The sequence below is a fragment of the Medicago sativa genome, chromosome 2 (assembly GCF_051527215.1).
Source record: "Medicago sativa cultivar Bolivia chromosome 2, Bolivia_mono, whole genome shotgun sequence".
NCBI lineage: Eukaryota > Viridiplantae > Streptophyta > Magnoliopsida > Fabales > Fabaceae > Medicago > Medicago sativa.
The window spans coordinates 12,903,909-12,918,258 of NC_140750.1; the positions used below are offsets into that span (position 1 = coordinate 12,903,909).

The 14,350-nt window shown below is 38.7% G+C and overlaps 2 protein-coding genes across 2 annotated transcripts in view; both read left to right on the forward strand.

Moving 5' to 3' along the window:
• LOC146944666 (uncharacterized) overlaps nt 1–9,984 on the forward strand; it is a 31,211-nt gene extending 21,227 nt beyond the window's left edge. The window contains exon 2 of the mRNA XM_085743026.1: nt 9,584–9,984. Coding sequence (XP_085599152.1) covers nt 9,584–9,984 — 401 coding nt within the window. The remainder of the gene's footprint in view (nt 1–9,583) is intronic.
• A 15-nt stretch (nt 9,985–9,999) lies between these two features.
• LOC146944667 (uncharacterized) lies at nt 10,000–12,796 on the forward strand. Its single transcript, XM_085743024.1, has 4 exons — nt 10,000–10,788; nt 10,877–11,358; nt 11,626–12,321; nt 12,373–12,796. Exons 1-2 carry the CDS (start codon nt 10,000–10,002, stop codon nt 11,327–11,329), a joined length of 1,242 nt encoding a protein of 413 aa, XP_085599150.1. The 3' UTR covers nt 11,330–11,358; nt 11,626–12,321; nt 12,373–12,796.
• Nucleotides 12,797–14,350: the final 1,554 nt, after the last annotated feature.

Genomic DNA, 14,350 nt, shown 5'->3' on the forward strand with positions numbered 1-14,350 from the left:
ATATGTTTTACACATGAAGTCAAAGCCCCTAAGTCCTTGTTCAGAAGCTTTCAGATCCAATAAAGTTGATTTTTGCTGTTGTACCAAATCAGCATATTTTTCTTTTAAATCCTTCAACTCATTGGTTCTTACTTCAAAATGTGTAAGAAGTTCTTTAAGTGACTCAACAAGTTCATCTCTGGGAATTTTGGAATATACCTCGTTTTCATCTTCTGAGTCTGAATCTGACCCAGCTTCTGAAGTTGCTGTTGCTACCAACCCAACAGCTACCTTTGCATCTTCATCAGCTTCCTCTTTATCAGATCCAGATTCACTACCCAAATCATCCCAGGTTGCCATTAAACTCTGCTTAATCTGCTTCTTGAATTTGCTTGGTTTGAATGTAGACCTCTTTGACTTGTCCTTTGACTTTTCTCTTTGAAGATCAGGGCATTCAGCAATGAAGTGACCTGGCTTCTTACAGTTGAAGCATCCCTTCTGATCTTCTTTCCTTGAGCTTCTGGAGTTACCCCTTCTGGAGAGAAACTTTCTGTTCTTCTTGGCCAGATATTGAAGTCTGTTTGAGAGCATGGCCATTTCTGCAGCATCTGGTTCAGAATCTGAACTTGACTGTTCTTCCTCTTCAGATTCAACCACTTTGAGAGCTTTTGATGACTTGCCTTTGGATGGAAGAGCTATTGATTTACTCTTCTTAGTAGACTCATGTTCATTAAGACTTAACTCATGAACTTTGAGAGAACTAACAAGATCTTCGACACTTAAAGTGTTTAAATCTTTAGCTTCCTCAATGGCAGTCACCTTCGGTCTCCATCTGGCAGGTAAGCTTCTGAGAATCTTTCTTACATGATCAGAAGCAACATAGCTCTTCTTTAGAATCTGTAGACCAGAAACTAAGGTTTGAAACCTTGAGTACATCTCCTCAATAGTTTCATCATCCTTCATTTTGAATAACTCATACTGATGTACAAGCAGGAGAGCCTTTGCTTCTTTGACCTTCTTGCTCCCTTCATAATTTGAACAGAGAGAAGCAAACATAGCTTTAGCAGTGGATTTGTCACTCATCTTCATGTATTCTGCTTTGGGTATGGCAGTGACAAGAGCTCCTCTGATAATATGATGCTTCTTGTAAAGTTTCCTCAGTTCTGGAGTATGTTTCTTTCTATCCACAGCAGCTCCTTCTTCATCAAGGACTAAATCACCAACACCATCTTCCAGAATATCCCATAATTCTTCATCTAGGCTCATGATGTAACTGTAAAAGTTGGTCTTCCACCAAGAGAACTCTTCAGCATCTCCATTGAACTTTGGAACTTTTCCAATACTGGTTTTCTTACTATCACTATAATCATGTGAAACATTTTTATAGCTAGTATCACTAGAACCAGAACCATTAGGAGGAGGAGTAGTCATGTTTTTCTCAGATCTTTGACTGTTGCATGGTTAAGTGTTACACAACAGACCAAGGCTCTAGATACCAATTGAAGGTGAGAAAAACACAAGAAGGGGGGTTGAATTGTGTTTTAGAAAAATTCTTCGTTTCTCCTAAAAACTGAACACACTGATCAGAAGCTAAGTGAGACAGCTTCTGAAGTGATAATCAGAATCTAAATGCAGCGGAATAAAACAGAGAGAGAGAAGAAGAACGACACAAAGCAATTATACTGGTTCCTTCCACAATCCGGAAGTAGTCCAGTCCCCCTTGCACTTCCAAGGAGATTTCACTATGAGTAATATCTGATTACAAATGCTCAAGCACACAAGCAAGAGACTTCCAATGCTCAAGCACACAAGCAAGAGACTTCCTTTGCTCAAGAACACAATCAAGAGACTTCCTGCTCAAGCACAACTGCAAGAGACTTCTTAACTAAACAAAATTACACAGAAAATTGTTTAAGGTTGAACACTTGATATACAATCAGAGGTGCTCACAATACAAATCAGATACAGACTCAATGGACTTAAGAATTTCTAAGATATGACTTGAGACACAGAAATTCTAAGTGAATGCAGAACAATTTCAGCAGAGGTTTGGTACTTGTGAAAATCTTGTGAGTCTTTCGTTCAGCGTTCTTGCATTACCAAATCTCTAGGTCTTCACTCCTTTATATAGAGGTGTGAGAGAGACGTTGTGAAATTGCCAGCGCACCAAAGAGTCGTTGTTGAAGCTTGATCTTTCACCAATGATATATTGCCTGATTTGGTTGTTGTCCTATGAAGAACAAATTTGAAATCCATTCCTTATCCAAAGGAACATCTATGCAGGCGAAACCGTATTCTGGAGCTGTTTTCTTGTCCTGTAGCGTGGACACAAAACAGAGTAGTGGAGAACGTGGTTGTACAATTCGTACAAAGTACAATGTCAACGCTTTCGTCCAAATTGCAAACACACGCCTTCAAACACCTTTGAAATGACCGTTGCAAACTCCACTAATCCTTTGTTTGTGTTTTCGAATCCAATAGACAGCTTTTGCATTGATAATTCTTCAATTCTTGATTCTTTGCAAATCCAGTTGATATTCAGCTTCTGGTGAAATGGCTTCTGATGAGGCAGCTTCTGATGATGCAGCTTCTGATGATATGACTTCTGCAGCTTCTGATGACGCAGCTTCTGATGATGTGGCTTCTGGACCTCTTGTCTTCAGAAGCACTATTCTTCAGGAGCAGCTTACTTCAGGAGCGCTATTTCTTCAGGAGCAGCTTGATTTCAGGAGCGCTTTTTCTCTTCAGTAGCAAGTTGCCTTCAGGAGCGTCCAAGCTTCAAATTTTTGTTGTTTCCATAGCTCTTTATTTGCTCATTCAGAACCAATGATGATGTAACTTTATAATTATGGTCCTGTACACTTGAACAAATATTAGCTAGTCCAATTTACAATTTTTAATACCTTGTTATCATCAAAACCCTTTAAGGTTCATTGTTAAACACATTTTGTTCCAACACGGACAATCTCTTGCGTAGGTGTGTGGATGATGAAGAGGCAAAGAAGATCCTATGGCAATGTCATAATTCGCCCTATGGAGGTCACTTCAACGGGGAGAGAACAGCCGCAAAGGTACTTCAATCCGGGTTCTATTGGCCAACTCTTTTCAAAGATGCCAATTTACATTGCAAGTATTGTGATGAATGCCAAAGAACCGGATCAATGTCAAAAAGAAATGAGATGCCTCTACAACTCATCCTTGAAGTGGAAGTGTTTGATTGTTGGGGTATAGATTTTGTTGGCCCTTTTCCTTCATCATATTCAAATGAGTACATCTTGGTAGCTGTTGATTATGTTTCAAAGTGGGTGGAAGCCGTAGCATCGCCTAAAGCCGATAGCAAGACGGTAGTGAAGTTCCTAAAAAAGAATATTTTCACCCGGTTTGGTACACCAAGAGTTCTCATTAGTGATGGAGGGTCACACTTTTGCAACACACAACTTGCCAAGGCCCTAGATCATTATGGAGTCAAGCACAAAGTAGCATCACCGTATCATCCACAAACGAATGGACAAGCTGAAGTTTCTAACCGGGAGGTCAAACGCATACTTGAGAAGACGGTCTCTACATCTCGGAAGGATTGGTCGGCTAAACTTGATGAAGCTTTGTGGGCATATAGGATTGCATACAAGTCTCCTATAGGCCTCACTCCTTTCCAAATGGTCTATGGCAAATCTTGTCACTTACCGGTCGAGCTCGAACATAAAGCCTTTTGGGCGTTGAAGTTCCTAAACTTTGATCAAGAGAAGGCCGGTGAAAGAAGAAAAGTTCAAATGCATGAGCTTGAAGAATTGCGAAATCAAGCTTATGAATCTTCAAAGCTCTACAAAGAAAGGACCAAGAAGTATCATGACAAGAAGATCATTCTGAGACAATTCATGCCGGGACAAATGGTATTACTTTTCAATTCAAGACTGAGGTTGTTTCCGGGCAAATTGAAGTCTAAGTGGTCCGGACCTTTCATGGTTAAAGAGGTCAAACCGTATGGAGCTGTTGAACTTGAGGACCCAGTCACCAAAGCCAACTGGACTGTTAATGGGCAAAGGCTTAAGCCCTACTTCGGTGGTGAAATTGATCGGTGTTTGACGACGATTTCACTAATCGAGCCATGATTTCTTCAAAATGCGTCAAGCTAAGGACGTAAAACAAGCTCTTGCTGGGAGGCACACCCAGTTTTGTAAGTATTTTTATGTTTATTGCATATAGTAGTAGTACATATACATTTACAAGCAGAAATGAAAGACTTTGAAAAACTGATCCTGAAGCCTCACGCCAATAGCGAAATTTGCGCTATTAGCGTGAGAGCTCCAGAGAGCCACGCTATTAGCGTGAGTTTGGCGTGAGGGAAAAATTTTTGTGGGCCCAAGGGGAGTAACTCCCCTTAACTGCCCACAACCCACTCCCCTTATTCCTTTTACGGTTTCATTCTTCCCTTTTTCACTCTCACACACAAAAACTTCTCTCACTCACACACTAACCCTAAAAATCAAAACCCTTTTCTTTTGGGTTGATTGGTTCCAAGCATTCATCTTTGCATCATTCATTCTATTGCTTGCATTCAATCACTGCACTAACAGGTTTGATTCTCTTTCCTTTCCTTGTCTTGAATTGAAAAATACATGTTTTGACATGATTAGCAATGGTTAGGGTTAGGGTTAGAATTTTGATTTGTGAATAGAGATTGTTCTTCATTGATAATAGTTGGAAAAGGAACAATAATCATAACCCACATGCAACAAACATTCATCTTTTGATTTTGACCCATTTTGTAAATTTGAAAAATAAGGGTTTTGAATGATTTGTGTACCAATGTTGTGATTCTGATTCCTTTTCATGATTCTATTGTGTTTTAGAGACATAGGATGAAACCTAGGGTTGAAATTTGCTGGTTGGTGTTGTGAAATTGCAGGAACAAAGATTTTGAAAATTTGAAAATTGCAGGTACGAAGAGCTACGCTAATAGCGAAATATACGCTAATAGCGCAACTTTTCCAGAAAAATTTCGCTAATAGCGTACCCTACGCTAATAGCGAAAGTTTCCCAGAAAAATTTCGCTATTAGCGTGGCAGGCGCTAATAGCGTAGATCTCCCTACTTGCCCAGATTTTCAAAATTTTTGATGTTTTTAATAACCAATTCTGCTTTGTGCTAATATTTTCTATGCAATATGTTGGTGTTTACTGGTTTTGTTGCAGATGGCACCGAAAAATGTTGAAAAAACTACCGGGACCAAACGTCCAAGAGGCAAAGGTGCCTCTACCTCTGCTGCACCTGCAATCCCAAACCGTTTCCCCACCCCTGCCCACTCTGCCAGGTTTAAGAAGATGGCACAGTACAAAACCTGGCACGAGAAAACCTTTGACATTCACCCTAGTGGTGAGCATGCTGATATGCTCCACATTTTCACTGGTCGCAAATGGACCAAACTCCTTGTGCCCGCAACTGAGATTAACACCGACCTAATTAGGGAGTTCTATTGTAACGCTGTCCCTGATGCCTCACCCGCTACCTTTGCTGAGACTTTCTCTTGGACTTCTTATGTCCGAGGAAAGCAAATCCCATTTGATAGGGATGCAATCAATGATTTCCTTGAAAATGCCCTAAACCTTGAGCCATCTGAGGACCCCACAATGCCCACCTTGTGTACCTATGCTAAGAGAAACGCTCAAGGCAATTGGAAATTTCAGCAAATTGAGCGTGATATCATGAACAAGGGTAGGTGCTTTGTAAAGAATGACAAGGGAGAAATTAGGCATGCACTTACCAAGGAGATGACCGCTACTGCCCGCTTAGTTTTCCAATTCCTTGTCCACAATGCCCTTCCTAGAGCCCATACATCCGATGCCCCAAAAGCCGTTCTACCACTCATCTGGTGTATATTGAAAGAAGTGCCTGTTGATATTGCTCGCATCATAGCCAATGAGATGAAGGCTGTGGCTTTGAAAGTTGCCACGGGTGCTAAGAAGGTGGCATTGTTCTACCCGGGTTTGATTATGGGATTGCTTAAGGCTTATGGAGTGCCCATTTCTGGACCCTATGATGAAGATATTGAAGGGGCCATTACTGACACTCATATTCGCACATGGGAGAAATCAGAGCAGAGGGCAGCCCAATACCATTTCTCTGATGATGAAGGTGGCCCATCTGAGGGTGCTGGTTCTTTTGACTTTTCAGGTTTGCAGACCTTTATGCTGGAGCAGCAGATGCATAACCAGTACGTGAGGGACCAGAACAGCTTTTTAATGGATCAGAATGAGGCAATTTGGAGGAGCAACATGGGCATACACCAGGACCTCTACAATGCTCACATGCATCCGGGAAATGCTGAGTACCCGGTTATGACTCCTGAGCAGTACCAGGCTTATGTTCATTGGCCTGAGGGCAGGCCAAGTCCTTATGTGGGGGTGGCTGATGCTGTTGATGATGAGGCGACACCTGATGATGCTGGAGTTGTGGGTGATGATGATGTGTACCAGGATCTTGATATGGATGATGCTGGAGAGGATGATCAGTGATCTGGGTTTTTAGTGATGTTTTTTCTTTCTGCTTTCTAACTCTATGTTTTTATTTCATGTTGGAACAGTTGTTTATTTGGTTGTATTTTGTACTCTTCAAGCACTGTGGTTTTAGTGCTTGATTTGTTACTTTGTTACTTTATATTTGGTTTAATAACTTAGCTTTTTGGTTTAATAATTTATGCTTTGGATGAAATTTTTGTTTACATCTTGCTTGTGTCTCTCAAAAGAAAATTGCTCATGAACAATAAATTTTAAAGTGCTCCATGGAGCCATGTTTGAGCAAAAGCAGGTGAGTGATAATGATATTACTTGTGATAAAGCGTAAGGCCAAGGTATTGGTTTCCTGTTATTCTAGGTTTTTAATAAGAATTTGAAACTTGTACTTTGCACAAAATATATATCATGTAAGTCTTTTCGTAAACATAAATATCTTTGAACCACTTAGTACTTAACCTAAATGTGAGGTAGCTTCAATCTGTTGTATATATGCTGGAGACCGATAATCATCGTCTAACTTGTTTTAGTTATGTTAAATCTGATAATTATTTTGAATTGTTTGAAAGCATGGAAAGGATCAAGGCATTTTTTGAATTGAGAGTAACCTACTTGACCACATAAAGCCTACCTGTGAGAAGAGCGAGTATCCGATACCCCAATCTGAGCCAAATGAATCAAGTCCTCAAACATGAACTGTCAATATTCATAAGCACAATGCTTGTTGAATTTGCCTGAAATTTTTCAAAAATCCAGTTCATGGTTGAATCTTATAGGACTTTGATAATTTTACTTTGTTGAACCCTTAACCTTTTTGTACTTTGTCCCTTGCCTTAGGATAGGGGAACATTCAATTAGAGTTTTGTTGTATTCAAGTTGGGGAGGAAAAGGAGGCATTATATGTTAAGTTATGGTGAAGTTGTAAAATAACCTGACAACATTGAATCAAAGAAAAAATTGTACATTTGAAAAAGAAAAGAAAAGAAAAGAAAAAGAAAGAGAAAAATCAAAAAGAGAATAAGTTGTCAAGGTTATAAGTTTGATTGTTAATCACCAAAGGTTTTAATTCTTGGTAGGGAAGTATATGGATTTCAAGTTGTGATACAAAAAAATGTTCCTCTTTGATAGGCTTTCTGATCAATTGTCCCACATATGACATTTCTTTTGTAGCCCGGCCAAGTTATAACCCTTGCAAGACCTTTTGATCCATGCTTTTATGCTTTTTGAGACGATATTTGGATGGACACCTAACTTAAATAGGATGTTAGCATGATTGTTGGATGTGTGTTCATTACCTCATTCATTGTTATCATTATATTGCATTTACTTTCAAAGAAGTGTGTTAGGTGTGGTTCATAGATAGATATGTTTATGTTTTGAAGTTTATGATGTATAGTTTGTGCTTAGGACATTTTTCGCATTCTTAGTTTGAACCTAGAGTAGCGGAGGACTTCATGCTTGTCCACGCGATCATATTTGAATCACCATTTGTTTATTTTTGTTTTGAATTGTTTGACACCATGTTGAAAACCTTGTCCAAAGCCTTGTTAGTTTCCTTTTCAATTGATTTGTTTGAGGACAAACAAAAAGCCAAGTTGGGGAGAGTTTGATAAGTGTTTAAAAGTGATATATTTCATATAGGAGTTTAGGCATTTTAGTGACTTGTTTTGCAAGATTCTCTATGGAAAACTCCAATTATTGTGTAAATATGTCATTTATGCTTTTGAGCCTTATTCTACCCTTTTTGTGCAGGAAAATACAAGCAAGGAGCAAGAAACGTCAAAGTTCAATGTCCTACGCTATTAGCGTGTCCTACGCTATTAGCGTGATGAAGAAATGGCCAAGGTCAGAGAGATACGCCATTAGCGTACCTGGGGCGTAGGTTTTGGAGAACTCTTGAAGAGTACGCTAATAGCGTATTCTGAGCTATTAGCGTACAAGCTCCAGAGAGCTACGCTATTGGCGCACCTGGAGCGTAGCTAGTCAAGAAGAACTACGCTATTGGCGTAAATACTCCAGAGAGCTACGCTATTGGCGTGGCTGGAGCGTAGCAGCAGGGCAAGGCCAACGTGGCACTCTCCTATTGGCCAGAAAATAGGCCGCCTTACCACGCTATTAGCGTGAGTTGCGCTATTAGCGCATGTGTAAAAATGCAGGCCCATTTAAATAGCATTCTTCCCTCTCTCTACTATTATTCACTATTCCATTGAAACATTTTATACATTTCTAGAGAGAGGTTAGAACTATTTCAAAGAGAGAAACACAAAGCAAGTGATTAAGGAGTAGATTCAACCCTAGATTCATTGAGACATCAAGGATCTTGGCATGGAATCTTCATCTTTCCTTCCTTCCTTGCATTAGTTTACATGTCTATATGTAACTATCACCTTCTATGTAGTATTGAGGTAACAATCAAGCTATCATGTAATCTTTTGATCTTTTAATATATAAGGTTCTACCTTAATGATTCAATATTGTTGTTATTCTTGCTTTTAATGCTTTCAAAGAGATTCAAGATGATTTGGACACAAACCCTTGAATCTAGAACTAGAATAACAATCTATCTTATGTAATATCACTCTTGAAAAGTTTGTAAACCTTTGATAATTACTTTTAATCAAGCTTTTAATGCTTTCGGATACTTAATCAGGCTGGACACGGTCGATTAAGTTATCCGATCGACTTTGTTAGCGTTTAAGGAATTTGGACACGAATGTTTAAACGCTAACTTAGAAATAACGATGTCGCTTTGGACACGAAGGATGTTGTAGAAATGATTGTAATAATATTGGTTATAAAGCTAGAGTCTGTTAATCGATCGAGAGATTGCTGCTGTTATGCTTGCTCGTTATCTTATACCGCAAGCGAAATAGTTCGATCCCCTCTCGTTTTTACTTTAGTGTCAAATATGGATATAGTGTTACAAACAAACAAATTATATCCAAACCCTTAATGTGAACGATTGTGTAAATGCTTATGATGAAACGTAACTCCCTGTGGAAACGATCCTATATATACTCACGTGTACATAGTTATATGACGTGTAGGAAAAATCTTACATCATTTATGTGTATTATGCATGGACTGTAGATGCAGGGACTGTAGATGCAGCTGATGCAGAGGTACATGTTACAGCTCCACCAAAGAGGAAGAGGGGCAGACCTAGGAAACAAATTGTCATTGAGGAAGAGAATGTTGAGCCATCTATAGCAAATAATAGTGTGGATGAAGAAGATGTTCCAACTGAAAGCAGTGTACCTGGATCTGTTGTGCATGATGATGATGATGAGCTGGATTGTAGGGTTGAAACTGGTCAAGCAAGCAAGGGACAAGAGAAAGGATTGAGTGACAGTGAAGAGTATAACTCAGATGACCTTGATAGTGGAAGTGAAAGTGAGGAAGAGAGGTCCAGTACGAAGAAGTTTCCAACTTTCAAATTACCAACCAAAATGTATGATTATAAGTGGGAGGTTGGTACATATTTTGGTACTAAATGAGAGTTTGTCCATGCAATGAGGACATATGGCATTCATTCTGGTAGGCAAATTAAGTTTGAGAAGAATGATAAAATCAGGGTGAGGGTTATTTGCAAAGGTAAGGGTAACTGTTTGTGGTACATTTTTTGTGGTAAGATACCAAATGAGGAAACTTGGCAGATAAGGAAAATTGGTCCCAAGCATTCATGTAGTAGGAGCTTCAAGGTGAAGATGCTGAGTTCTAAGTGGCTAAGTTCTAAACTTGAGCCTAATGTTAGAGACAATCCAAGTTTGAAAATTGATACCATAATCAACAAGACTAATGACAAGTGGAAGATCAAGATAACAAAGACAAAGGCATTGAGAGCAAGATCCATGGCATTTGATGCAGTAGATGGTTCATTCAGGGAGCAGTATGTCAGGATGCACGACCACTGTCATGAGCTGCTTAGGTCAAATCCAGAGTCAACAGTTAAGATAACTAGTACACCATATGTACCTAGTGAAGATGAGTTACAAGATCCAAATGCTAATCTGAATCCTTATTTCCAAAGGGTTTACATATGCTTTAAGGCATGCAAAGAAAGTTTCAAAGAGTGCAGACCTATAATTGGATTAGATGGTTGCTTCCTCAAAGGTTATTATGGTGGTCAACTGTTGACAGCTATTGGGACAGATCCAAATGATCAAATGCTCCCTATTGCATATGCTGTTGTGGAAGGAGAGACAAAAGAGACATGGGCTTGGTTTCTAGAACTGCTAGTGAATGATCTTGGTGGTCCAGTTAAGTGTGTAGGGTACACTTTCATTAGTGACCAACAAAAGGTATTACACAAGTACTTTTGTAATTTACATACTCATTTGTAGAATAACTTTATACATTTTTAATTCAAACCAAATAATGATTGTGCAGGGGCTGCTGCCAGCTATGGATGAGTTGTTGAAGGATGTTGATCATAGATTTTGTGTCAGACATTTGTACAACAATTTCAGAAAATATTACCCTGGAAAGAAACTGAAGGAACTGATGTGGAAAGCTGCCAAAGCTACATATCCAACAGCATGGATGGATGCTATGAAGGAAATAAAAGCAATCAATGGTGAAGCTTTCAAGTATCTCATTAAGATACCACCAAGGAGATGGAGCAGATCATATTTCAAGCCTGACCCTAAGTGTGACACATTGGTCAACAACATGTCAGAGTCTTTCAACTCTGTCATTGTGGGTCCTAGATCAAAACCTGTTGTGACCATGCTTGAGGAAATTAGAGTCTACATCATGGAAAGATGGGAGAAGAACAGACTTAAAATTCAAAACTATCCTGACAGTGTGTTGCCTAACATCAAGAAAAAGATGGAAAAATAAGCTTGTTTTACAAATAAGTGGCTACTAAGGTATGCTGGTGTTTACAATTTTGTTATGTAATTATGTAAAGTAGTATTAAAATGGTCATGTAATTATTTAAAGTAGTTTTAATATGGTCCTGTAACTTTATTTATTAGTTTCATTTTGGTCCTGTAACTTTAGTTATTAGTATCATTTAGGTCCTGTAACTTTATTTATTAGTTTCATTTTGGTCCTCTGCATTATTAAGGTGTTATGATTAAATAGTGACTGATATTATTAGTAACTGTTATCGTTCATATGTATGTGTGAAACAGGAGGTGTGGTGCAGATTTTTGAGGTTTGGCACATTTCTAATACTAGGGATCAAATGTCTGTGTGTCTTGGTAAGAAAGAGTGTTCATGTAGGAAGTGGCTACTGACTGGCCTACCATGTGTCCATGCTATTTGCTGTATTAGAGAAATGGAACTTGACATGTATGATTTTGTTCCTGATGAGTATAGGAAAGAAAAGCATGAAGCATGTTATAGGCATATCATATATCCTGTCAATGGTAGATCTTTGTGGGCAAGAACTAGTTACACTGACCTACAGCCCCCACCCATTAAAAGACAACCAGGTAGGCCTAAGAAAAAGAGAAACAAGGACCCATCTGAGTTGCTAAGAGATGATTCAGAGATGAAGAGAGCGAGGAATGGTATAAAGTGTAGCAGATGTAAACAATTTGGCCATAATAAGTCAACATGTAAGTTACCTCCACCACCACCCCCACCACCTACTGAAAATCAATCTGAGTCACAGTCTCAGACAACTAGTGTCAACCAACCTACTGCAACCCCCACTTCCACTCAACCACCTGTTACATAACCAATTGCTACTCAGACATCCACCATAGGTTCACATGCCTCAAATAGAACCACCAACACTCAATGTGCTGCTCAGACACAAGGTGGTAAGACACAAGGTGCTGCCCCACATGCTGCTGCCAAGACACAAGCTGCTGCAAAAACAGGTGGTGCCAAGAAATATGGTGCTGCTAAGACACCAGCTGCTGCAAAAACAGGTGGTGCCAAGACACAAGGTGCTGCTAAGACACCAGCTGCTGCAAAGACACTAGGTGCTGCCAAGAGACAAGTTGGAGCCAACTCAGAAGCAAGCAAAAACAAAGGTCCAACCACAACCACTACCAACATTAAAAGACAGAAGTTACCTGTCACAAGGGGTCAACAGAGTGCAACAAAACCACCTTCAGTTTGAAGAAGCTATCATGATGTTATTCACTGTTTATTTTCATATTTTGAGCTGATGTAATGATAATGGTTTGATATCATTTCTGTTGATGCTTTTATGTAATGAGAACCTATGGTGTTATGCCTTTTTGAGTTTGGTCTCATTTTTATGATGACAGAATATGTAACTGGGAACCTATGGTGTTATGCCTTTTGAATTGGTCTCATTTTTATGATGACAGAATATGTAACTGAGAACCTATGGTGTTATGCCTTTTGAATTGGTCTCATCTTTATGGTGACAAAATATGTAACTGAGAACCTATGGTGTTATGTCTTTTGAATTGGTCTCACCTTTATCATTCATTCATGTTTCTGTAATTGAGAACATGTTACAGTTTGTCTCAATCTATTAATCTATGTGACTCATTTCCATTGAAGTATAATTATATTTGGCAGCCATTATTTTTTTGTCATTCAGTAAGAAACTGGTAACCTTTTGAAAGTTTCTCACCTTTATCAGTCATGGTTATAACAAATTAAACATTTAGCAGGAACTACATTATTGAATTATGTTTCAGAAAATTAACCATTGCATTGACAAATTCAGGATAAACATTACATTAGAGCATGAACATTACATCAACAACATTCACTGCATACACATTTGACTCATCTTACTAAACCCTCATCATCCTACTCTAAACACATACTTAAACTACTTTAGATACATTGACAGCAACAATGTCATTTGCACAATGTTAAACCCAAAACATACAAACCCAAACATTATAGCAATCTTGCAACACCTCCTACTATTACACAACTCTTCCTTTAGGAAAGAAACTTCATTCTTCAACTTTCCATTTTTCTTCTTTTGCCTTGCAATCTTAATATCACGTTCATCAACATCATCACATTTATCATCATCATCATCATCAACAACAAATTGAAAATAGTTACAACCACTATCATTTCGGTTCCTCCAATTCCTACAACCCCAAAACTTCTTCCCATAGTTAGGGTTTGTAATTTCAGTAACAGTCTTCAGAACTACAAACTCACCACACTGACATTTTCGAATTTGTCTCCTAAACCCAGAACTTACAGATCCGGACATGGCCCTTCCACCTTCGTTGTTGCTTCTTCGGTTAAATCGAGATCCTGCACTGGACATGCTGAAGTGACGAAAATGAACAAGAAGAAGAAGAAGAAATTTGAATTGGAGGAAGATGAAGATGAAGAAGGATTTTGAATTGGAGGAAGATGAAGATGGAACCCTAATTTTTGGGGGAAAAAGGAACAAGAAGAACAAACCATTAAAGGGCCACAAGATTATGTAGTGCTGACTCACATATTGCCAAATCAGCCCTTAATTGCCATCTAAGCCCAACCCTAACAGAAGTTGAATTAAATTGACGGAGAGGACGAAATATGGTAACGGTGACAAAGTTAGAGGACCAAAATAATTCATTTTTTAGTTAGAGGACCAAAATGATACTAAATAAATAGTTAGAGGACTAAAAATGAAATTAAGCCATTTTTTTTATTACTAAGAGAGCCTAAATCCAAAAAAGAATAAATTACACACATATAAAGCGACCAACCGAGGGTAGCAGTCCCTAACGCATCAACTACCGATAAATTATTAAATTGAGACGAACAAAACTCAAGGAAAAACAAATTCGAATCCAAGGAGCAACTAAAATTAATCTAAGCATCTTAACATTTTGCCTAAAAAATCATTTACACTAAATGTTTTAGAAACCGAATTGGACATCCTAGTACCAATGCATAGCTCAACCACTCTAA

Coding starts and splice junctions, on each gene's coding strand:
- LOC146944667 (XM_085743024.1), top strand. CDS start 10,000: ATGAGGACATATGGCATTCATTCTGGTAGGCAAATTAAGTTTGAGAAG. Junction 10,789..10,876: donor TCATTAGTGACCAACAAAAG/GTATTACACAAG, acceptor ATGATTGTGCAG/GGGCTGCTGCCAGCTATGGA.